Here is a 25,858-nt window from a genome sequence, read left to right on the forward strand (position 1 = left end):
TATGGATTGGCTTTTGAAAAGAGATCAGATTTTACACAACAAATAGGAGACCAACTTTTATTATCTCAAAAGTAATATTGAAAAAAACACAAGTATCACCTTTGAAGGCCTAACACAAGTTAAGTGTTAAAAGCATGTATCTTATTATGCAATTAAATACCTCTTAAAATGGACCTAAGATTGGGTTACTTTGATATGAGCATGAACGAGTAAGTTGTTCCTAATACAATACTTAGCACTTGCTATGGTCATTATGAGTTTTAGGTCATGACATATGGTTTAACCAACATCCTAGCAATGTTAATAAATTAATGTATGATATATATATCATGACTACTTGGTGGACTTGATACTAACTTTATTCTCAAGCAGTTCATTGTACATATTCTACCCATCACATGCATTCAAGGTCTAGTTTTGAAAACTCCCTATCTATAAATCTTTTATGAATAGAAGACACCCTCTTTCTATTCAATATGTGCATAGAAATTCCTTCTTTTGAACCCATGTGATGGACTTATGTATTTTTCATGGGACCACTTGATGTATTCTTTGATAATGTCCTTAAGAATCACAAGGTCTATTTGAAGGTTACATTTTAAAGTCTTTGCCAAAAATAGTTCTATAGTAGAAAAAGTAAGTGCATTTGTTAAATGAATTTAAAACTTAGGCTATATGATTTCTATTAAAGAAAACTTTGTTTCTCTCTAAAGGCCAAAAATACTCTACATTGGTTGATCTTCAAGAGAGTTGAGGATGTCTATGGATTTCTAGTACTAGCAAGATGTCATTGAATTCTTAGCAAGGAGTACTCTCTCATAATAGTGCCTTTAATCAATTTTTAGAAGAAGCAAGCCTAGCTTATATGGACACTAAAATTCTCTGATTTCACCCAAAGTATTTGATGTGGTAAAAAAATGTGTTTTTTACACGAATTAAATACTTAGGTTATATCATTTCTGTTAAAAAAACTTTGTTTCTCTATAAAGGCCAAAATTACTTTACCTTGGTTTATCTTCAAGAGAGTTGAGGATGCCTATGGATTTCTAGCACTAGCAAGATGTCATTGAATTCTTAGCAAGGAGTACTCTCTCATAATAGTGCCTCTGATCAATTTTTAGAAGAAGCAAGCCTAGCTTATATGGACACTAAAATTCTCTGATTTCACCCAAAGTATTTGATGTGGAAAAAAAACGTGTTTTTTACATGAATTAAATACTTAGATTATATAATTTCTGTTAAAAAAACCTTGTTTCTCTATAAAGGCCAAAAATACTCTACATTGGTTTATCTCCAAGAGATTTCTAGCACTAGTAGGATGCCATTGAATTCTTAGATTACTCTCTTATGATACGGAGCTAAACCAATAGTTTGAAGAAGCAAACCTAGCTTATATAGATCATAGAGCTTTAACAGACCGAAGGAATGTTAGCATTATTGTGACATTAAAATTCTCTGACTTCACCCAAGAATTTGATGTGGTTACGGATATAAGCGGTCTTTCCTTTTGAGGAGTCTTAACTGCAAGACGGAAGAACTATGGGTGACACTTCCTAAGAGTTGAAGCCATACGAAGCTAATTATGCCACACACAACCTAGTTATGGCAAACAGGCCACATTACGCGAGTGATCTGGACATCGTGTGTTCCTTCGTTCGCCTAAATTATTTTGCTAACGCCGCCTTGGCCTAGATGACTCCGGAATGTGAAACGATGTTCCCAACGTGTTGTGAACGCGAGCTCGGGTATGATGGACAACGAGGATAAGCAGCAGATAAGGCTCGTGATGGGCAATCGGCTCTATTGTAGATTAAAAACAGGTTGCTGTCCAGGTGAAGTGGCTCAAAAGAGAGAGAGAGAGAGAGAGAGAGAGAGAGGAAGAAGAAGAAGTTAGTCTTCTCATTTTGCAATACTCTCTAACTTACCTGTCTTAGCCTATGGCGATATCGATGAGTGGCTGCAGGCTGCCGATTAACGCTCCATGTATTGCCGGACTGGCATGCGCTTATGTTGCGATTGTGATACTTATATCAAGCTGTGACTTTATTGAGGGTGTAAGCACCACCGGCACAGTACAGATAGAGATCAAAGGGCTGAGCAAGGAGGAAGCGCAGGGCGTCATGAGTGACAACACAGACATGGCTATCATGGCAGCATCTCTGTTGGGAGCCAGTACTACTAGTGTTAGCAATTCGAGTTCGTCCGACAAGAGCCGCGCAGTGTCCGCGTGGGGTAGCACCACTGCGGCCTCTGTTTCCTCTCTGTGCAACCAACTCCTCGAGACCGGCCTCTTCACTTTCAACGCCACCATCACCTTCAATGGCAAATCCAAGTCCACAGGCATGGAGGTATTATTATTTACTTGCCTGTTTATTGTTATCACTATCAGCAGTACGTACCACTACATCCCGCCACAGGTTATGTGCCTGCATTGATGATATCCAATGATCCATACTCATCTGTGTTATAGGTTCTACAAACTGTGTCAGTCGTCATTCTAACCTGCTGGCAAGCACAGTTGATATTCATATTGGATTGCCTGCAGATCGCAAGCATGGGTGGTTGCTTCGCTGCAGGACCGGCCTCTGTGGATGGCGTCCAGGCCACTTTGCAGGATAACGACGCACGCCGCATTGCCGTAAGTGTTCCTCGTCCACTGCTCGTAATTCATCATCAGACTCATTAATTGACATTCCAATGTCAATGGTCATCTCTTTCAATCGGTTTACCCGCTCCAATGTCATTAATTGCTCCACCGATAATCCAGTTGCCTGGCTAATTACCTGTGACTGTACAGCTTATTTGCCCTACTGAAAGCTCCGACACGCAAGGCTGTGACCTATTCTCTGTGGGCGATTACACGAGCAATCGTACCTCTCAAAGGCCCGCAGCAGCCTCTACACTCAGCTTGCTATCACGGTAATGCTAATGCTATCATTTACATGGCATATCCCATGCACGTATGCACGTGTGCATATACATACGTGCGGGATGCATGCAAGCATGCATACGTGCCAGATACCTTAAAGTATTACACTTGTGGACGTTCCTTACGTTTAGTGCGTTTCGAAGATTGTGTATGGATATTGGACGGACAATCCTTGAAAACCATCATGAGCCCATAAAACTAATAAATTTCTTAACCTTGGATGTTCCTGTGCAGGAAATACATGCGTGATTAGATCTACGCATTTGCTTAGATCTACTAGTGATGATACTTTATAACTTGTTGATGAAAACAATAAACTCGGAGAGATGATGCCACATTTGGATCTCTTACAACCAATCATTGGGAGTGTACTTCACATTGTTGCCTATGATTGGAACATTATTAATCCATATTCAGACTTTGATATTGGTTCGGACTAAACTATGTCTAAGTAATATAAATAGTGACATTATACAATTAAATTTGTGCATATAAGTGTTGTGACATAATTTCTTCTAAACTTTGGACAAGAGATAGGATCATGGTTACTAAATTGGAAATGCAAGATTTCCATCATGTAAGTGCATCACCATAAATGAAGGCTATGCCATCGAACACTCTCATAAATGTGAGGGCCCACTATTGATATGTACATCAAAAGAGGAGCATCGGTATGAGCATTGAGAAAAGTATTGAAATATTTGTCGATATGCCACTTATGGATACATGGGTGTTCACCTTAACCACCCCAGTCGTAGTTCAAAGAAGCATCTAAATCTCGAGATAATGGTCCCCCCTTAAGGTAAAATATGAAAAGGCTCCAAGCCCTACTTGAATAGAAAAAGATACACTTTATTGAATGCTAAAGTTTGGTGCCTAAGTTATGTATAAACATGCTCATTTATGAGTTTGCAAATTGAATTCCATGCCTGGCAATGCATATGCAAGTAAAAAATTCAACAACCTATTAATAGAGAAAGACATCAAAGCAATCTCTAACATCATTAAGGCTCAACTTTAAACCTATCTCTATGCGAATAGCAATATGTTTGTCATCTTCGAGACTAAATCTCTACAATAATAACTTAAAATACTTTGGCGGACTTGTTACATTGCTTGAACTAAATACCCAACACTACAATGATTTAAGCTTATAGCGACGGTGGGTAGCGGCGTCACTATTTGCGTCACTATTTGCATCGCTATAGCGACGCTCCACATGGAAAAAAAACAGGCCGAAACCGAGTGCGGCTTTATTTCGCATTTTTGCGTTTTGTGTTTTCAGAGCGAGAGCGAGGGAGAGAGCGACCGTCGTGAGAGAAGGAGAGGAAGAAGACTTGCCCCCGCCGCCGCCGCCACTGCCGTTGTTTGCGAAGGAGAGGAGGAGCCTTCATCATGAAGAGGAGTCGCCCCACAGTCGCCATATCTCATCGGTGAGTCTCCCTCTCTCCTTCTTTTGCTTGTTTAAGGTTTAAATCACTTTTTCTTTTGCTTGTTTAGGAGAAGAAATGAGAGAGAAAGAGAGGGAGAGGGAGAGAGAGAGAGAGAGAGAGAGAGAGAGAGAGAGAGAGAGAGAGAGAGAGAAAGAGAAAGAGAAAGAGAAAGAGAGGGAGAGGGAGAGGGAGGGGGAGGGGGAGGAAATGAGAGAGGGAGAGAAAGAGAAAGAGAGGGAGAGGGAGAGGGAGAGGGAGGGAGAGTGCATTCTCTCTCTCTCTCTCCCTCTTCCTTTTGCTTTTGGAGTGTTAGGATATATTGTGAGAGGGAGAGGAAATGAGAGAGAAAGAGAGGGAGAAGAAGAGAAAGGGGGAGGAAATGAGAGAGGGAGAGAAAGAGAAAGAGATGTATACTCAAATGGATAGCTTTATGGAGATGTATGTCTACTCAAATGGATAGCTTTTGTCTACTCAAGATGTAGTCCACCTGTGTGTGTATATATTGGAACGATAACATATCCATGATTATGGTAATGGTATGCACTTTGCTTTTTTTATGGGTACCATTACATCGACTCCTTAAGAGGGCTAAAAATTGGTCACACACTTGATAAAGTCTAATTAGGAGATTTAAGATGTACGATAATAGACTTATCGATAATGGTATGCAATGTGCTTTACCATGGGCCACGTACATTGGTGACTCTTTAAGATGGCTTAAAATTGGTCATATCCTTCATAATGTCCAAGTAGGGGATCTAATTGTGATATGCATAATTCCTTGTTTTGGTATTAACTTTATAGCCATAACAAATTAGTAATCATGCCAACTAGTCAACGGAAGGACTAAAAGAAAATGATCCCCTAGCTAATGGTCATTATGGTACTTCATCAAAATGAACCCAAAAGTATTTCCATAGAAGAAGAATCCCTTAAATTGAGCATAGGATATTTTCTTCAAATGTTATGACTATGAGTATAAGTGATTGGAACAAATTTTATAACTATGGTACACACACACACACACACACCCACACAGGCACAAACATTTTTACTATTTGATATTGACTTTGATATGGTAACCTTGTATTACATTGTTGCATTTGATGTCTTCCAATCATTACAATAAAAGTTGATAAATTTCATAGATGACATTAATTTTTATACATGGACCTAGGATAAAAAAACCACATTACTAAGATGCTTTTTGTTGAGACTGATTTATTATTAGACTAAGAGATCCTCAATGATACTCATAAGCTTTGTTGACTAGGATTAGTTATACTCAAAGCCCTCTAGTGCAGTTGTATAAGTAATCCTAGTAGAGCCCCTCTAAAATACTCAAAGTACATAACTTAGAGACCGTAGCTAGGTATATAAGGTATAATGGCCATACAAGAAGACACCTCAATAATTGACTGATCACCACTAAATCCCAAAGAAGAATCGTGTTCCATCCCCTTCAACTCTGTATTCACCTCGTAAAGAACTTCATTAATCATAGCATCCTTGTCACCAATCTTTTTGTTGCAATGATGAAGTAACATATTCATCACTTTTCCTTTTAGCATCTAAGGCATTATCCAATCTTTTAGTCAAGTCCAAACATTTAGTCTTCAACTCATGAACCTTATGAACCAATGCTTTTTTTTTCTACAAAAATGAATAATTATCTACCGGGACAAACAGATCCTTGAGCATGGTATATGGCCGAGATATAACATCAATAAATCTCTCAACTACTATGTCCCATGCATTTTTTACATCAATCAGTAAATCATTTCTTATATCTTGAAGTTTAGATTTCAACACCATGGATACATCAATATCAACCTCAATGTTTTTCAAAATTTTCTTCTCAACCTCTTGTAGAGGCTAAAACCTCTCAAGTAAAAGCTTATGGTCAACTTGCAACTTGACATACATCTCCATAAAGCTATCCATTTGAGCCTTGTTTTCCCAAATTGTATTACAAGTCATTAAATTGTTTGTTGTAACGTAGACAAGATGGAAAACAAAGAAGGTTTTGTTGTTCAAGATCGCGAGGCATATCTTAATCAGCGTGTCCCATGTCCTTGCTCTCAATGCAAGTTGGCAATTAGACGAAAACACCGATTGTCTACAGAACACGTACGACAATTTGGCGAGTTTCAATATGAGATCATTGATCAGGCGATTGCGGATTTTCAGCAAATGGTAATTTGAAGTTAATATCAATCACGCATTGTACTCGCAAGCTAATTGAATACCATATACAATAAGATTGGGTCTTGCTAGCAAATTTTCTATCCAGGGAGGTGATGTCTCGTCCCAAGGGGGAGTGCACCCTTTGTGGCCAATTAGAAGAGTTCGTGGGCCTGCGATAGATGGAGTGCAGGAGCCAATCCACCACTCGCAAGGCCAATCTATACCATCAATGGCAGAGGAGACAGACAATCTTCCAGACATACCTACAATCTTGGAGCCTGAGATGGAGGCAATGATCGATGCATTGATTCTCATGGATGTCGAGACTTCGGATCCGCTTAGAGAGGAAGCATCCATACCATTATATGATGAGTGCCAAGTATCTCGATTGAAGACACTGCTTGCACTCTTAAGTGTGCAAGCAAAATACGGGTGGAGCGATACGAGAGTGACCGAGTTGTTCAGGTACCTTGCACATAGACTTCATTGATTTTTTTTTTTTGACACTATTATTACAAACATTTGTGCTTTTTCAAGATATTTTATGATTTTTTTCAGGTTATTGAAATATCATATATTACCACCTACAAATACCATGCCTGAGTCTCATGATGATGCACGACATGTTTTACGGAAGCTTGGCATGGACTACAATAACATCCATGCATGTATCAACGATTGCATACTGTTTCGAGGAGAATATGAGACTATGGAGACATGTCCAAAGTGTGATGCTCATAGGTATCGACAGGACTTGCAAGGGCAAACCATCCCTCAAAAAGTTCTCAGACACTTTCCACTCATCCCCAACCTAAACCACATGTTTCGTACGTCCAGCATGGCGAGCTTGATAACGTGGCATGCATAGAATAGATCCATGGATGGAGTTCAATGAATATCAGCAGATTCCCGCGCATGGAGCCACATTGACTCTACTTCCCAGGCTTTGCACGAGAGCCAAGGAATCTTCGGCTTGGTCTCGCAATGGATGGCGTGAACCCATTCAGTCTGTACTCAACTTCTTATAGTGTGTGGTCTATAGTCCTTGTCAACTACAACATCCCTCCATGGCTTTCTACGAAGAAATGACATCTCATCCTTAGCTTGCTCGTCCCAGGCCGCTGCAAGGTAAAAAATATGGACGTGTATGTTCGTCCATTAGTCGATGAGCTTAAGATTTTGTGGGAGGAGGGGGTCACTGTGCAAGATATGAGCATGCACGACGATCGGCGGTCAGCCAATATTCGAGCCATTCTCATGTGGACGATGCATGACTTTTGGGGATTGGGAGAGTGCTCACGTGAGTAGGCCTCCGTTCTCGCTGATAATATCTATATTTTATCTCATTCAATCAAGTATTCACTAGGTCGTGGTGTTGGAACAGGTCTGGTTACCTCAGGTTATCATGCATATCCATTGTGCACGCCACAGTTAGACTCCCAAAGGTCACGAACCATGAAGAAGATGGTATATCAAGGACATGCTGCTTTCTTGCCAGAGGATCATGAACTCAGGGAAGGTTTCCTTGGACGATCTCCAACATGTATGAACGCCACAAGCTGGTATGAGCTGAAAATGGTCCACGCTAAAAATGGGCCATTTACAAGTTGTCGACTTTTGTGCAATGGATCTCACAGAAAGAGATTAAGACGTCCTCTATTGAATCCGTGAGACGGGGAGCAGTGGAGACGGTCTATCTCTTTGAGAAATACCTGCCCACCAGCATGCTTACGATACAAATTCACCTTCTTGTGCATCTTGTGAACGAAGTGGAGATTGCTGGACCTGTCCATATGCGATGGATGTTCTTCCTGGAGCGCTTCATGAAAACCCTGAAAGGCTTTGTGTGACAACGAGCTCGGCCAGAAGGTAGCATGGCTGAAGGTTGGTTGGTGTCTGAGGCGCTAGTGCATATTTCACAATGGCTACCAACGCTGGAACCAGACAATGAAATGCTATGGTCCTCGCTGAAGGACGATGATAGAATGACTGGAGATGCGGTGGTTAGAAATGGGGTAGAAAAAAGAATGGATACCTCAATGGAAGAGAAGGTGAATCGCTTTTGTATGTTGCACCATGCCTCCATGGAGATATGGCTCGCCAAGTACCAGATTGCAAGGCAAGATCGAGAGGAAGCGCGAGCTGAATTCCGACGTAGTACGCATCATCGACCGATTCGATATCCCGAAGGCATGGAGGAGATGCCACGGTTTATGTCAACGCGATGGTTGCATGGAGCCTTGACCGCAGCATCTAGTGGTTCAAAGTAGTACTTGGAGGAGCTGGAGCAACAACTCGATGAGGTCCATCTGGATTTCTTGAAATAGATTCCGAAAAAAAATGGACGGATTTGCGCGACACCTTTGTGTTGTTGGCCCATTGTGAACATGTGCATGGAGTCATTTGCTTGCTAATTGTATTATGACATGGTTTATGTCACAATGGTTTGAACTCTCTTGTATGTGTTTGTGAACAGGTAATCTTCTATCCAAACCCTCGACAACCTCGATGGTGGTATGTTATACCTTCAACTCCCCGAAGTGTGAGAGTATATGATCAAAGCGATGTTCCGAGCATAGATGAAGATAATATGCAAATAGAGGGGTTGATATTGCAAGGGGTGGAGGCCATCGAAAGCTTGGAGCCAGCATCGGTTAACAATGATAGAAATACAGGAGTCCAAGAATTTTTTGAGAACGAGGCAGACTCATTCTTTTGTGGTGACATGTCTATCGACCTTCCAGTGTATGCGGAGTTGTATCAGGAGATTAACATGGGACTATAGGGTACTTTATACTTGGAGCATCCACTTAATCAATTCGTTGACCAATCTCTTATAAAGGTACATAAGATATGCATTTTAAGTGAGATTTTTTTAAAATGATTATATTACTGTGATTGATTATTCTAACATCATTTTTCGTCTATGAAGGTGACATTTTCAAGATGAGTCGAGGGATGAGCGATGATGAGTTACAGGACATCTTCGCACGCATGTCTCCAGACCAGATTGCCAGATTCAGAGAGATGGCAGACCAGGAGCTGTCTCATTCTTTGTTAGGGCGCTATACTAGTTCTGCTTCAGCGCGATCAGATGCTTCAACTTCGAGCAGATGATCTCGACGCTCATGACTTGGGCCAGAGGGAGGGAGTGCATCGGGATCAGGGGGATGCTGCTATGGAGACATGGATGTGGTGTCTCCATCTCATCGTTCAGTTGGAGCTGCGTCACCTCCAGGATTTGTCACACTTGTGGGGACATCTACTCCAGTTACTCCGGCTTTTGCGCAGCCGTCAGCAAGTGGCACCCCTTTGGGTGCCACTCCAAGAGAGATTAACCCCTTCGGTACACCGGATGCAGAGGGGTCTCCTGGATATGCCCAGGAGCGTGGATGTAGATGTGAGAGGACCCATCTTAGGCAGACTCCTAGGGGTTATGGATATCTGGTCGATAGTAGGTCAGGAGCCATCATCATGAATGATGAGGGGAGGAGGGTGATGGCTCGTATGAGAGAGTTGTGCCAACAAGTTTTTCAGCACAACGTCTTGGATCATTGGAAGAACATACCGGAGGGGTGCAAGGACTACATAGTAGCATCCTTGCACGAGGAGTTTCCGGTGCCAGCCGTAGTAGATAGATTCTCTACAGGCTGGATGATGGATTGAATGCATGCATACATGTTACATAGACGATTCGACACATGCAAGGCAATGAAGAGTGGGGCTACAAAGCCTGAGTGGTTAGATGCACACGACTGGCGCCGACTGAGGGAGGAGGCTACAGATTCTCTATAGCGTTGGAGTCAGTAGCGCGAGGCGGCGAGGGCACGACTCGAGGCCGTGGTGGTCCATCATCTTAGGAGTGGCGGCCACAGGACATATTTGGAGGACTTTGTTTTTCTTTTGTTTGGCTTGTTTGTTTTTTTGAAATATTCTTTGTACTGTCAATCATATTTCTAACAGTTAGCATTTTGTTTTCTTTGCAGCACTCAATTACAAATCGTGATCCGACTGGCCTTGAGACTCGATATGCAGAGAGGTACGGTCTCATTGCATTGATCAACCGATTGTATAGACGCGGCGGCCCTGTAAGTTGCTCATCTTTCTTGTCTGTAGTTACCATGAGATATTTGAATGCATTATTGTATGGTGGATTGATCTGTTGTTTCTTTTTCTATAGAGTCCGTTCAATGCTCCTTTGCGGCAGAATGAGCTTTCAGGGGATGAGGATTTGTAGCTCGCCCTTGGATCCCTGGAGCTCACACACCTTTATTTTTGAGTCCCCTGATCTATGTAGACATTTTCTATGTATTAGTGATATCATGTCATGATTGTACCAATTGCTTTTTATGCGATAATGTATTTATTTCATGTATCAATTTTATGATTTCAGTATACATTCTTTTTGTTTGCAAGCGCTTTGTACACAGTAGTGCAGAAACTATTTTGTATGGCTCTCATAAAACACAGTGCTATATGTGCTGCCCTACCACAAAAAATTTTTAATCCCTGTTATTGTCGCTATTAGCATTGCAAATTTTACTGCTCGAGTCGCTATTGTCATCGCTATGGGCGTCGCAAAACATCGATATTAGCATCGCTATCGGCGTCGCAAATGCGACGCTGATACCGATGCCAATACCGACGTTTCTTTGGCGTCGTTAATAACAACACTTTTTGCGACGACGGGAGTAAATTTTGTTGTTTGTATTTTCGTCGCTTGAAATATCGGTATAAGGCCTATATCTTGTAATGCAACTAGTGATCAATATACCCAAATATAACATGTCCAAATTGGAATTCAAGCCAACCTTGAAATCCATGATATGTGTCTTGTTAGAACCAATTATTAGAAGCACATTAATTAATTATTCTCCCCTTTGATATATAAGATGATTTTACTTGGACTTTTATAAAAATCATATGTAGTTAATTATCCAAAAATTTCCTCATATCAAGCCAGAGGTCATCACCTTAAACATGTCATCACCTTTGGACTACATCCCCTCCAGAATTTTCACTCCTCAGTTGAGACTTCTGCCTCTTCGCGAGACGCTGCGGTCAAAGCTCCATTCAACCTTCACGTTGACATAAACCGCGGCATCTCCTCCATGCCCTTGGGATATTGAATTGGTCGATGGCGCGTACTATGTCCAAATTTAGATCGCGGTTCCTCTCGATCTTGCCTAGCTTGCTGGTACCTAGTGAGCCACGTCTCTATAGAGGCATGGTGCAACATACAAAAGCAATTCACTTTCTCCTCCATTGTAGCATCTATTTTTTTTTCTACCCCATTTCCAACCACCACATCTCCGGTCAGTCTATCATCATCCTTTAGCGACCATAGCATACTGTTGTCTGGATCCACCGTTGGTAGCCATTGTGAAATATGCACTTATAGCGCCTCAGACACCAACCAACCTTGAGCCATGCTACCTTCTGGCCGAGCTCATTGTCGCACAAATCCTTTCAGGGTTTTCATGAAGCGCTCCAAGAAGAACATCCATCATGCATAGACATGTCCAACAATCTCCACTTCATCTACAAGATGCATAAGAAGGTGGATTTGTATCGTGAGCATGCTGGTAGGCAGGTATTTCTCAAAGAGACAGACCGTCTCCACTACTCCCCGCCCCGCGGATTCAATAGAGGACATCTTAATCTCCTTTTGTGAGATCTATTGCACTAAGGTCGACAACCTGTAAATGGCCCCACATATTTCTAGAGTAAGGCATCTTGCGATCACAATCGGTAGTACAAATTGCCACAAATAAGAAAGCATTATGAACAATGACTACACTCCAAAAGGCAAAATGCACAGGCCACTTACAATCCATTTATAGTACAAACCTGATATATCTTATGCCAATCATGGGATTTTAGCCTTGATAATTGATCTCGTCTTTAGAAAACCCAGACCTGAGAGGACGCATCATACCCATCGAAGTGCGGATAGACTTGACTATTTGCTTCACAATGCGCTCTTCTTTAGTGGACAAAACCCAAGGAGCACGAGGTAGCTACATGCGACCATCAGCACTTGACTGCGGCCAAAGCACCTCCATCTTACCTACCTCCTTCAAATCCATTCGTGCCCCTATAGTGTCTCTCTTTCCTGTGATGTGGTCCCATAGCAAGCTACCCATGTTCTTGAAAATATGCATGGGATCCAACAAGTGGTTGATCTCTAAGTGGGTCCAATATGGAAACTCGTAGAAAACTAAGAACTGTCGCATTCCGTTTGGATGTGACTCCACTTGGACCATTTTTAGCTTGTACCAGCTTTGGCCATTCATATGTGTTAGAGGTCGTCCAAGAAAACCTTTCCTAAGTTCATGACTCTCTGGCAAGAAAGCGACGTGTCCTTTTTATACCATCTTCTTCATGGTTCAAGATTTTCCGGAGTTTAACTATGGCCCGCACAATGGACATGCATGATAACCTGAGGTAACTAGACCTGTCCCAACACCTCTATCCAGTGAATACAAACTTGAACGAGCTATGATAGATATGACCAACGATAACAAAAGCCTATTTACATGAGCATTTTTCGAATCCCGAAAAGTCATGCATGGTCCACATGAGAATGGCTCGAATATTGGCAGGCTGTCGACCATGGCGCTTACTCATATCTTGCACGGTGACCCCATCCTCCCATAAAATCTTAAGCTTATCGACTAAGGGACGAAGATACACGTCCATATTTTTTACTTTGTAGCGGTCGGGGCCGAGTAAGCTAAGGATGAGATGTCCTTTCTTCGTAGAAAGCCATGGAGGGATATTGTAGTTGACAAAGACTATAGGCCACACACTGTAAGAAGTTGAGCACAAACCGAATGAACACAATATTAGTGAGTTTGGGAATTTCCAATTCCCATTTTTTGAATACTAAAAAGGTGGCACCCGGATAACATGCCCATAAGTTTCTCAAAACCATATGATGTGACCTATCATTGGAAAGCGCTTGAAAAATGGAATCTATTGAGCTATAGAGAGCTCCATTTGGAGTTATAGTGTTCAAGTTATGAAAAATCCAAAGATTTGACCACTGTCCCAAACTTATGGGAAATTTCCATATTCCCCAATATGGTGTTAATGGGTTCATGTCATCCATTGCAAGACTGAGCCAAAGATTCGTTGGCTCTCGGGCAAAACCTGGGAAGGTAGAGTCAATGTGGATCCATGTGCGTGAATCCACTCATATTCGGTGAACTCCATTTGTGAACCTATTCTGCGCATGCCATGTTGTTAAGCTCGCCATGCCGGACGTACAAAACATGTGGTTCATGCGGGGGATAAGTGGAAAGTGTCTAAGAACTTTTTGAGGGATGGTTTGCTCTCGCAAGTCCTGTCCATACCTGTGAGAACCACACTTTGGACATGTCTCCATAGTCTCCTATTCTCCTCAAAACAATATGCAATCGTTGATACATGCATGGATGCTATTGTAGTCCATGCCAAGCTTTCGTAAAACATGTCGTGCATCATCATGAGATTCAGGTATGGTATTTGTAAGTGGTAATATATGATACTTCAGTAATTAAAAAAAATCATAAAACACCTTAAAAAAGCACAAATGTTTTTAATGATAGTGCCGAAAAGAAATCAACGAAGCGTATGTACAAGGTACTTGAACAACTCGGTCACACTCGCATCGCTTCACCCGTATTTTTCTTACACACTAATTAGAAGTACAAGCAGTGTCTTCAGCCGAGATACTTGGCATCCATCATATAATGGTATGGATGCTTCCTCTCTAAGCGGATCAGAAGTCTCGACATCCATGGGAATCAATGCATCGATCATTGCCTCCATCTGAGGCTCCAAGATTGTAGGTAAGTCTCGAAGGCTGTATGTCTTATCTGGTATTGATGGTATAGATTGCATCAAACCTTCCAAGTGGTAGATTGGCTCAGATACTCCATCCATTGCACACCCACGAACTCTTCTAATTGGCCGCAAAGGGTGCACTCCTTCTTGGGATGAGACGTCACCTCCCTGGATAGAAAATTTGCCAGCCACACCTAATCTTTTTGTATATGGTATTCAATTAGCTTGCGTTAACAATGAATGATTGATATTAACTTTTCTTAGCATTTACTAAAAATCCAAGATCACCTGATCAATGATCTTAGATTGAAACTGGTCGAAGAGTCGTACATGTTGTATAGACAATCGACTCTTTCGTCTAATTGCCAGCTTACATTGAGAGCAAGTATATGGGACACGCTGATAAAGATACGCCTCGCGATCTTGAGCATCAAGACCTTCATTGTTTTCCATTTTGTTTATGTTACAACAAACAATTTGTTTTTGTTATCGTTCTTTTTTTCTTTCTTAAATTGTTTGAGAAGGGATTTTTCTCTTATAACTCATAAAAAATTAACATATGTAAAGTCTCCATCCACCCACCTACTAATTAACGTATGTCGGAGTGTTTCCCGTCTCGTGGTGTTGCACCGGACCTTACTAGACCTCGCCACCACTCTCTCTTTGTTTTTGATCCATTCATTATCTCCTCTCCTTCCATCTCTCTCTCTTTTTCTCTTTCTTTATTATGTTGTATGCAGCAAGAAGGAACAATGCACCCACTGTAAAGGCTCGAAGAAGGGTTTAGCGACTCCTCTTCGGGACGGCGGCTCCTGTTCACCCTCCGTATGCTTCCTCCTCTTTTTTGCGAACGGCAGCAGCGGTGGTGAGAAGCTTTCCTTCTCCCTCTTTCTCTCTTTCAGTCTCCCTCTCCCTCTCAAATGTAAGATGTTCGCTCTCTCTTTCGCTCTTTCTTTCAGTCTCTCTTTCGTGTATGGGCGCAAAATAACATGCTCGAGTTTTGGCCCACGTTTTTTTCGTCTGAGTTTCGTTGCTATTTGTGTCACTATTAGCATCGCATTTGCGACGCAAATAGCGACGCCGATATTTTGCGTCGCAAAGCGCCGTTGCTATACCTCCATATCCTTATAATGTCTCTCTTTTTGTGTTGTGCAAACAACTCTCTCTCTCTCTCTCTCTCATGTGTGCAATTAGTCCGCATTGATAGATAATGAATTGTAAGAGGCCAGTGGACCTAAGTGTGATGTCCTTGTTCTATTGGCATGAAACACATTTGGTCATACAATCCTTGATATCCCTCCATAAGCCTTTCTAATGAAAGCTCTTGCCAATCATGTCATATGTTTTGAAAACACCGAAGGGACCAAGTAAGGCCATGCTTGAGCTGATACTGGAAGTTTTGAGCCATTACCCCATGTTGTAATTTCTAGAAGATGTGGCTGAATTCATCATCCAACAAATAAGCTTCTTGAAGATTTTCAATCTAGTCATTATGAAACTTTCAAATGAAGGACACTATAACAAAAAGGCTCCATAGACGCCCTTGTAGATGCAATATTTGAATTGTGTTTAAAAATGTCAAGCGCGTTTATTACTACGTCTACTGGCGCATCTAAAATTTCGTGTCTACAAGCGCGCTTATAATGAAAACTACACGCGCACATAGACATGCCTATTGACGTGCCTATTGACACGCTCTGTAAATATATAATCATATTTATAAAAAAGTACATATATTCATACTCTGCGTCTATACATGTGTGTAACTGCGTATCTAAAAAGGCATGTACTCTACAATTTTTTGACGATAATAGACACACATTTTTTGTGAAATTTAGACATGCGGATAGACGCACAAAACGGAGGTATGAAAAAAAATACCAGAGAGCATGTGGTGCTCTCTGGTTTTTTTCCTCCCATCAATATCAAATTGTATGCTTAGGAAAAACAGAGAAAGATTATTATACTGAAGGCAAAACAATGTGGAGAGTCAAAGTCCATATATTGATAATAACACATGATGAGCGTACTGTGCAAAAATATTTGTACATATTTCGAAGATTTTTGTATTGAAAACAAAACAATGTATGTAGAATACGAAATTTCATATATATAGATGAAGCGTTTTTACATGACGAGTTCTAGTGCTTGTGACCTCAAGCCTGGTCATGGTCGTAAGTACTAGCTGAAAGTAATACATATAAAAAATGAAAACTACAAGCCAAGGGGAGACATGCATGTATGGGGCTCCTCTATATCTCCTCAGAAGAGGCATCATCGTTACTACCACCACCGCTACCGGTGCCGGTGCATGTATGGGGCTCCTCTATATCTCCTCAGAAGAGGCATCATCGTTACTACCACCACCGCTACCGGTGCCGGTGCTGCCACTGCTATTGCTAGTCCCCCCTTGTCTATCCTCAACTGCATCAGGGTTTGCCTACACAAAGGATTAAGGTATATAAATACCATTACAAACAATAAATTAGAGTTACCTATACTTTTTATGTAAAAAATAAAACGTACATCTTCTGGCTATGGAATCCTCATGGCACGATTATATTGCTTCTCCGTGATCAGTCCCTCCTCGTAGAAATGCTGCCAAGTGGATGCCCGGTTATGACCTCGATGGTAGCCTACCTCTCTAGGAGTAGGCATTCGAACAATGATATGATACTACAAAACAATTTTAACATACAACGTATTATAATACACTACATAATAAATTGAAATAAATTACAAAATTTAATTTAGAAAAATAAATCCAATAATACTTACAAACTTAGCCTCCCATTACTCCCTGCCATCCGATCCATAATGCGATGATTTCATGGTTGCCATTTGGATACGTCGTGCCTCTGCATGCTGGCGACTTGTCCTTTTCTCAATTGCTTTCTTCTTGGCCTCTTTCCACTCCCTGCGGTGGCAATTGGGTGGTTGGCCATATCTAGGGCGTCCGTACTCTTGTCTGCGCAGTCACTCCTTAGCGCGCGTCATAAGCTGAGACCTCTTCTTATGAAGCGTGTCTCTCACCTTTGACCATCCCCAATCATCTGAGAATCGTCAAGTCTCGGGATTAGGGTACCTTCTATGTACTGCCCATAGCACCTCTTGCCACAAACCATTTTTTTGGTTCTTGAAGGGAATCATACAATCTTTGTATGTGGCATACACAACACTCCTCAAGTACGCTATCACTTCCCTCCCTTGAGGGTTATGCAAGATACCACCAACATCTGTGACATAGTAGTACATTTGTGGAGGCTCACCTCCCTCATTTTCCAGTGAGGGTGATCAAGAGCCACCTCCCAGGGAACCCCCACAAAGCCCTCGACCTCCTTGTCCTCTCGCACGACTCTCCCTCCTCCCTCGACTGGCACTATCCTCTATCTCACTTGATGCACATGCTTCTGTAGATGCACGTGCTTCGGCCAATCCATGTACTTCAGCTGATTCCTGTGCATCAGCTGATCTGTGTGTATGCATAGTATGTGGAGTACGTGTTAGTAGAGATGTACCAAGGTTGGTGTTTGTGCGGCAGTGCTAGGCAAAGATGTGATAGGTGTCCCAGACATGACACTAAAAACCTCCTTTACAGTGGGAGGGCGACCAAGATAACTTGTCATCTTCCCCATGAATTGCTTCTTGTTGGAAAAACCTCCAAAAAAACTACTAACACCTCTAGAAAACTCCGCTAAGGTGTTGTTCATGCGTTCCAACTCAGAATCAGTGCTCGAAGATTTAAGATTCCATATTTACACAAGCAAAAATCCATTACTACCCTATGCAGATAAAACATATTACATGCTACGTCTATACACACTTCTATCAGCATCTATACATGCGTCTATACCCATGTCTAAACATGCCTCTAGATTGTCATCTAGACGCGCCTACAGACGCACAAAGTCGGACCATATTTTGCAAATTGTTATAAAAAACGCGCAAAAACCCTCCATAGATGACAGTATAAAGCATGTAAAGAGAGAGAGAGAAAGAGAGACAAACAGACAAAGAGAAAGCAAACAAGATTGAGAGAGAGAAGAAGAACTCACCTTCTTTGCTTGTTCCGATGGATGGCAGCTAGGTTGCAAGCTCATTGTCCTCCTTCTCCCTTCCCTTGGTAGATTACTTGATTCTTCTTCTCTTCCTTACTGTTTGGCTCCTGTTATTTACTCTCTGTCTCTTCCTTCCTCTTGTCCTCTTTTTACTCTTATTTCCTTCCCTCATTGTCTTCATGAAGTGATAGATAGACATGATTAGTGATGTCGAGCTCGAACTGCAGAAAACACACAAAAAACGTAGGAAAACAGTGGTTTGAAAAGAAAGCCACAAATTTTTTTAATTTTTTTAAATATTCACGTGGCACATCTATAAGCGCGTGTAATTGGTTGTCTTTATGCGCAAATAAAACATATTACACGCGCTAATAGATGCCAAGTACAATTAAACTTATTAAATGCTAGCTTATGGTTGTTTTTGGATCAACATGACTTTCCTAGTCTTTCAATATCAAAATGTTTGTCTCCATGTTGTAAGTATCAAAATATTTAGGGAATATGACATATATACCAAATGAAATCATATATGTCCTTATAATTCAGGTGTATTTATGTCATCATCTTCTACTAGTATGGGACATGCTGAGTCAACAAATAGTACATCCTCCAGTGAGGACGAGACATTGCGTCTTCACAATCGAGACACTTGGCTACGACAGAAAATCAAATGTATGTGTGATCATTGTCAAGGATTTTTTTTTTCGAGCACGTCGAATCACAATGTCACACCTCAGCATGTACAAAGAGTGAGACCAAGAAAAAGACCCATTAATTTTTACTGCTTTATTTGCACAAATATTATTAATTGGTCTATGTTGCATCTTCACCATTAAACAAAACCTCCTTTTTTTAATTGAGTAGGATGTGGTACCACATCCTCAAATGGTCCCTCCAGGGCATCGAGAGGCTATGAAGCGTCAACGTGAGGAGGTAGAGTCCTCAAGAAGAGTAGAGACTGATGATGACGATAGCAGCCCTCTTCAAATTCCCTATCAAGTTTTGGAGGAAGAGATTTTGGACAACATGGTGCACGATTTATTTTTCCATGAGGTTCGGGGGGAGGGCACCACTAGAGAGACAGATGACCTGCTATACATAGCATCGAAAACTCCATTGTACGAAGGTTGCACATACTCCGTTCTACGTGCATCTCTCGAGATACTGAACTTACAAACCATTTATGGATGGAGTAATGCTAGCTTGGATACATTATTGAAGTATGTATCATTTGATATTAATTCATAAATGCTTCTAGACAATATTCATGGTTTGTTAACTCTGTTTGCACAATATGTAGGTTACTGTCACAAATGCTTTCAAATGGAAATAAATTACCAACTAGAAGGGAGCAAGCAAGGTGTTTTTTGACATCTCTTAGAGGTCTGGATTACGCTAAAATCCATGCATGTGTCAATGATTACATCTTGTTTCGTGGGGATCATGCATTTGCACGACAATGTTCTATTTGTGGTGAACCAAGTTTCAAACAAGAGATGAAATCAATGGATGTGCCTCGTAAGGTTTTGCAACATTTTTCTATTATTCCACGTATTCAATTTATGTTTAAGTGTGAATCTATTGCGAGACTCATGTCATGGCATGCTAGTCACCATTCAAGTGATGAAAAGTGGAGAATTCCTTCAGACACACCAGCTTGGCAACACATAGACAATTTGTGGCCTACTTTCAAAGAAGAGCCTAGAAATTTGAGATTTGGTCTAGGATTAGATGGAATAAATCTATTTAGTATCAAAAGCACCTCATATAGTGTATGGCTAGTGGTATTGGTGAACTATAATATCCCTCTGTCCATGACAATAATAAAAGGACATGTAATGTTGTCCCTTTTGATTCCTAAAAAACACAAAGTAAAAAACATGGATGTTTACTTTAAAGTCTTTGATCGAGGAGCTAGAAATGCTATGGAGAGGTATTAATGTGCAAGATGTGAGTGCATCATTGTGCTCTAGATATTTCACTTTAAAGAGCATGTTGTTGTGGACCATGCATGACTTTCCAGGTTATGAAGAGTGTTCAGATAGTTGCGTACTCTATTTTATTCATTAGGCTATGGTATTCTATTGAATAATGGAAGATGAATGGATTATCTTTTACTATCATCAAAGAGAACAAAGAGATAGACAACAAGGAATGTTCCCAGTGTGGGGAAAGTGGACACCTAATGATGGATTTCCCTCGCCTATAAAACTCAAAATACATTATAAGGCAACCATATAAAGATAAGCTTACGTTAGAAGAATAGATCAAAGAAAATATAAATTCACACATCCATTCAAAATAATAGAGCTAACTAGAAGATTCACTCATTTAGATACCAACAACTTGCCTAGGTAAGTCCTCAAAGTTTTGATTGACTATGGAAGCAATTATTCTTTTCTATCTCAAAAATAGTAAACAAGTTGCATGTAAATACTAGAATGAGAAGGAAAATGATTGTTGAGTTGAGTAGTGGAAAGGGAGTCACAATGTAATGAATGAAGCTGAGAGACAAGAGGAGAATGAGTAGAAGAGAGAGAAAGAGAGGAAGAAGGAGAAAAACCTAAAAAAGGAGAGAGAAAGATAGAAAAAAGGGGAGGCTAAAGGAAGCCATGGAAGTTGAAAGGAAGGTGAAGAAACAGTTTATAATTATACTCAGATGCCCTAAATTGGATCTCTTATGCCTTATATACCCCAGTCAATGTGACTAGATATCTAACTCCTAGTTTATGTGTATCCTACTCGCTACATTCTGTCCCTGTCTGAGAGTTTCTCTCCCCAAAACCCCGAGGAGGTCAGTCATATATATATATATGTATCATGTGGCCTCAACATAAGGGATTTTAGAAATATGATTTTTACATATTTTTACATATAGATGGGTTACATATAAAGGGGTTACTTATAGATTGAAGAGAAAAGGGTTACATTTTATTAAGGCAAAATTCACAGATAAGGATGTTTATAAGTAGACCTTGAATGCACATGATATAGAAGGTATACATATAGAGAATTACTCGGGTCAAAAACAAAAGATAACTCGAGGGACATGATAGAGTGGCTAAGGAGTGGGAATGTAGAGTACTACTTTGATCCACATTACAAATCGAAGGGTGGGTGAAGACTATGGACAGCATGCTACCCTCTACATGTGTGCTGTGATAAATCTGCCATAACTTTTGATAGGTTACTTCAAATGGGACATGCCACATGTCAAAACACATCTTATGATGCGTTGTCGTGATGTTGCACGACCACCTTTGGGAACCTGAGGGCGGAGTTTTCCACTAGGAATTTGAACTCATTAGTCAACGTCATTATACTTTTTTTTTCATTGTGTGTGTCTTTTTGTTTGCTGTTCAGTTTGAACTATGAACGGAATGCGATTTAGAGAACAATACTTTTGCTGATTGGTCTTGGATTTTGAGAATCACAAACAGAGTTTCGAGATAGATTATGCAATGATTATTATGAGGCCTACATGAATTGGTTAGTAGCAGTGTGTTGAGAGTTTGGCATGCTTCGTCAAAGTTGACATGTGATGTTATTGAGATGAACACAACATTGATAACATTGTATCTAGAATGGCTATACATGCAATAAATTTAGCCAAGTTATATTTATCAGAAAGTCATGGGTTTGTTGATAATGTGAAGTTTGAGGATGATTGTCATTGGAACTCAATCATATGTCCTTCTTACTTGGGATAAGCTTATCTTTAAGCTAGTTAAGCAGCTCCAAACTATAACATCTAATGAGATGGCAAAAAAGCTACTTGCACTATATGCTTATGAAAATTTACGTCCTCTTGGAAGTTTTATAGATGTGGTATATCATGCAAATGCATGTGTGATACTGCATGAGGAGAACATCTACAGATTTGAGCATAGGTCAAATTCCAATCAGCTTTCTATCCAGTTTATGGAAGGCGGTTCTGAAAAACTGGAAGTAGTTGCAGATGCTATGGATTCAAAGTTTTCAAAGTATCTCAATGAGTTTCGACTACCTATTTTAGACTTACGAGAGCGACATCCTGTCTTCTTCTTGTCAAGGAATAAAGATCATTTTGATGAAGATAATCAACATGCAATAATGCTCAAAATTATGAAAAATTTATGTATTGCCAATGGGCTTGAGTACAAGATTTCTTGCAATAATTCAAAGGTCTCCTTCCCCATGGGCACCCTCACAGAAACCTCCATGGCCGTAGCCATGGCCACCGTCAGAGGCATCAGCATCATTCACTACAGCATGCCTGCCCTTGATCAAGCCTCCTTTGTCCGTCACGCTAAGAGCCTTAGAGTAGGGTTTGTCTAGAAACCTCCCTGCCTTGCCCCATATTATGCGGTCAAAGATGTCAATGCGCCAAAGAAGAACATAGGCTTCTCATCTGTTCTTGCCACAAAGGACGGAACCCTGGCATCGCGACTTGTTGGCATCAAGTTCTATGAGGTTGAGAAAACTATACAAGGAGATGTAAGCTAGGTTTTATGAGGGGGGTCATCAAGTTCTATGAGGGTGGCTTGAGTTTGAGCTTTTTGGTCCTCGCCCTCCTCAAAGATATCTCCATTAAGTCACATGGGGGTGGCTTGAGTTCAAGCTTTGAGCTCCTCGCCCTCCTTGAGGATCTCGAGCTCTTCGCCCTCTTCGAAGTTATCGCCATCAAATTTTATGAGAGTGGCTCTTGAGATTGATTAGCTTTGAGCTCATCGTCCTCTTCGAAGATCTCTTCATCAAATCCTTACATTCCACCTTCTCTTCTCTCTCAAAATGAGACTACGACCTTGACTTTTGATTGGCCATCAATCATTTGCTTGCTTAAAAGAGACATGGAAAATTTCTCTACAACGACCTTATTGTCTTTGCTACTCGGCATCATATCAATGAACAATTTTTTGTCACAAATTTCATCTCAAGCTCTTCATATGCCTTTTGATCATATCCTTTAACTTCCCTTGATCAAGAGGCTTTTCAACATGTATCTTGTCTATACCCTTAATCAATGAGTATGTTTTCACATTTTCCTTCTATCTAAACTTCTTCTTTTGGGTAACTATATTGAGTTGAGTACTCTTCATCATTTTTTGCTCCCATCTCACAAAGCATCCCTGTAGCAAGCAAATTTCAAGAACTCCCGCATGTATTTCATGCGACATCTGGTGAACCCTACGTGAAAGCGTCGCTTCTGATCATCAAGATGGGAGACTCTTTGAATAATCCATCTTCTTCATTGACTACTTCTTCCTTTTCGAGTGATGAGATGAAGAAATTATTACAAACTCTTTCTTCAACCATTATGATGCAAAATCACTAGATGTAGTTATCCATGCAGCAACAACATTAGTTATATCAACAGCAATTGGATCAAATATAGGTATTGCATCAAGAACATGAGTATATGCATGGTGTGACCAAAGCGATCAAGGCTATCGTTAGTCAATGAAAATTATGTGATGACTAGAATGTTTCAGCCTACATTAAAGCCTTTGAAAGCCATATGCGCTTCTTCGAAGTTTTGACCAATTGGAGTATTTATTTGTTATGGCTTGTCATGTGTACTTTGTAGGTTAGAGTGACAGATTTCTTTGTGACTCTAGCTGGGATGCTTTCAAGAAAGCACTCAAAAATGAATATTTTCTAAAAGATTATATTATTGCTATGTGAAAGAAATTTAGAAACTGGGCTTATCAGCCCAACAAAGGACTTATTGCTTCTGAGTTGCGGGAATTTGAAGAGTGATACAACCAGTTGGATGCAGTAGAGAAAAGAGCTCTAAACTCAAAGAAAGTGGAGTTATTCTTGTACGTGGATGATTGTGCACTTTAGGATGAGTTGGGAGAGTTTTTTGAAGACCATACGTAGCTATGGGATTGAAGAGGGATTGGCAAGATGTTGTTGATGCAATTTCTACATTGACAGAGAGGTGGAGATGGAAGGCTTGCTTGCAGAATGGGATGTAATCACCATCAATGATGTTTTCTCCTACCTCCATCTCTCCTACTTCTCATGTTGCACCATCCACTACTTCTCCTATTTCTCATCCTCTGTCTATGCCTATGCCTATTTCTGTTGTGATTGTCAGACCATCTACAAAACCGATTGTTGAAGATATGGTGGAGGAGATATCAAAAAACTTAAAAGACCTACAAATCAAGATGACTAGAATGGAGTAGCAGTCACTTGGTCCAGCTTCAATTTTAGCCCCAACTTCTTCTACTTCTAAAAATTCCTCCAAGAATGATTGTGTCCATTGTTGCATGTGGTGTGATAGTCCAGATCATGAGTGGAAGGACTGCCAAGATTTTGAAGAGGCAAGAAGACTAAAGTTGGTAATCTAGAAAGACAAGTTGATATGTTTTGGAGATATAGAACACTCAATCAAACCAAATTTTGGTAAGGATGGTATGAAAAAATTGTTGGAGGAGTCTCTTTTACACTTTTCTTATGTGATATGAGAGGTGGCAAGAGAAGCTGCTACCTATGGTCTTCAGTTGGAAAAATTGTCGAAGGACAAATCTCCTTTATGGTCCTATGCACTGCACGTAGAGAAAAATGGGAAATCTTCATAATTTAAACATTCACCCACCATAGGTGATGTGATCAGAAAAGAGACTAGATGGGATGATCAGCATGAAGGATTTGAAGTGCTTGTTGAGGAGAAGTGAAAAAGAGATCATGATCAGCATGAAGGTTCGAAGAGGGTGACTAGGAGGAGTAATCCATTTTCTTAGCCTTCTTCTACAGGACCAAAGCAGAGTATGGCTGATGTTCAAAAGGCAAAAGTACAGGAAGATTAAAAACCCCCAAAGACAAAGGTTCTGAAGTAGAAAAAGCAACCTGGATTCAAGCTACTTTTTGACATTGAGATGACTACGGACTTGAAAAAGGTCCGTGAGAATTGGATTCTTAATTGCAAAATTGAATTCACTCTTGGATAAGTCTTGGGAATCACCAAAAGGGGATTTCATGATGTTATCCTCGATATCATTAAAAGAAAATGACATATTATTGAAGAATTGACACATGATATGATCCATTGAGAGGCTTTAGCACTTGTTGAGGCTATTCTCTATGGCTTGTAGATTGAGAAAATTGATTCTGATGAGGAGATTACTAAGGAGTCTATAGATGGAACTTTATGTACGTAGTCCAAGAAGACTCTTTAGCCTTTACTTCAGCCCACATAGTATGCTAACAGTGATGATTTGTCTAGATTGATGCCTCATAGCCATTTTTCTCATAGTCACTAGGCTTGTGCAACTATAGAGACTGTAGTCAAGCTTGGTGAGACAAAGCTCCCTTTGTGTTGCTCTTTGGATCATGGCTTTGAGATTAATGTCATAGTGTTTGGATTGTATGATAGTGGTTGATGACCAGTTGATGTGGATCATGGTTGGTGCATGTGTGCGGCCAACAATACT

At 40.6% G+C, this 25,858-nt stretch overlaps 1 protein-coding gene across 1 annotated transcript in view; it reads left to right on the forward strand.

Annotated features, from left to right (window-relative positions):
* Positions 1-1,878: 1,878 nt before the first annotated feature.
* LOC148041956 (paired amphipathic helix Sin3-like protein) overlaps positions 1,879-25,858 on the forward strand; it is a 28,657-nt gene continuing 4,677 nt past the window's right edge. The window contains exons 1-3 of the mRNA XM_087699531.1: positions 1,879-2,348; positions 2,546-2,638; positions 2,798-2,919. Of these exons, the coding sequence (XP_087555657.1) occupies positions 1,938-2,348; positions 2,546-2,638; positions 2,798-2,919 (626 nt within the window). The 5' untranslated portion in view covers positions 1,879-1,937. The remainder of the gene's footprint in view (positions 2,349-2,545; positions 2,639-2,797; positions 2,920-25,858) is intronic.

The sequence above is a fragment of the Lygodium microphyllum genome, chromosome 1 (assembly GCF_053477565.2).
Source record: "Lygodium microphyllum isolate KBCC chromosome 1, Lygodium_microphyllum_v1.1.10, whole genome shotgun sequence".
NCBI lineage: Eukaryota > Viridiplantae > Streptophyta > Polypodiopsida > Schizaeales > Lygodiaceae > Lygodium > Lygodium microphyllum.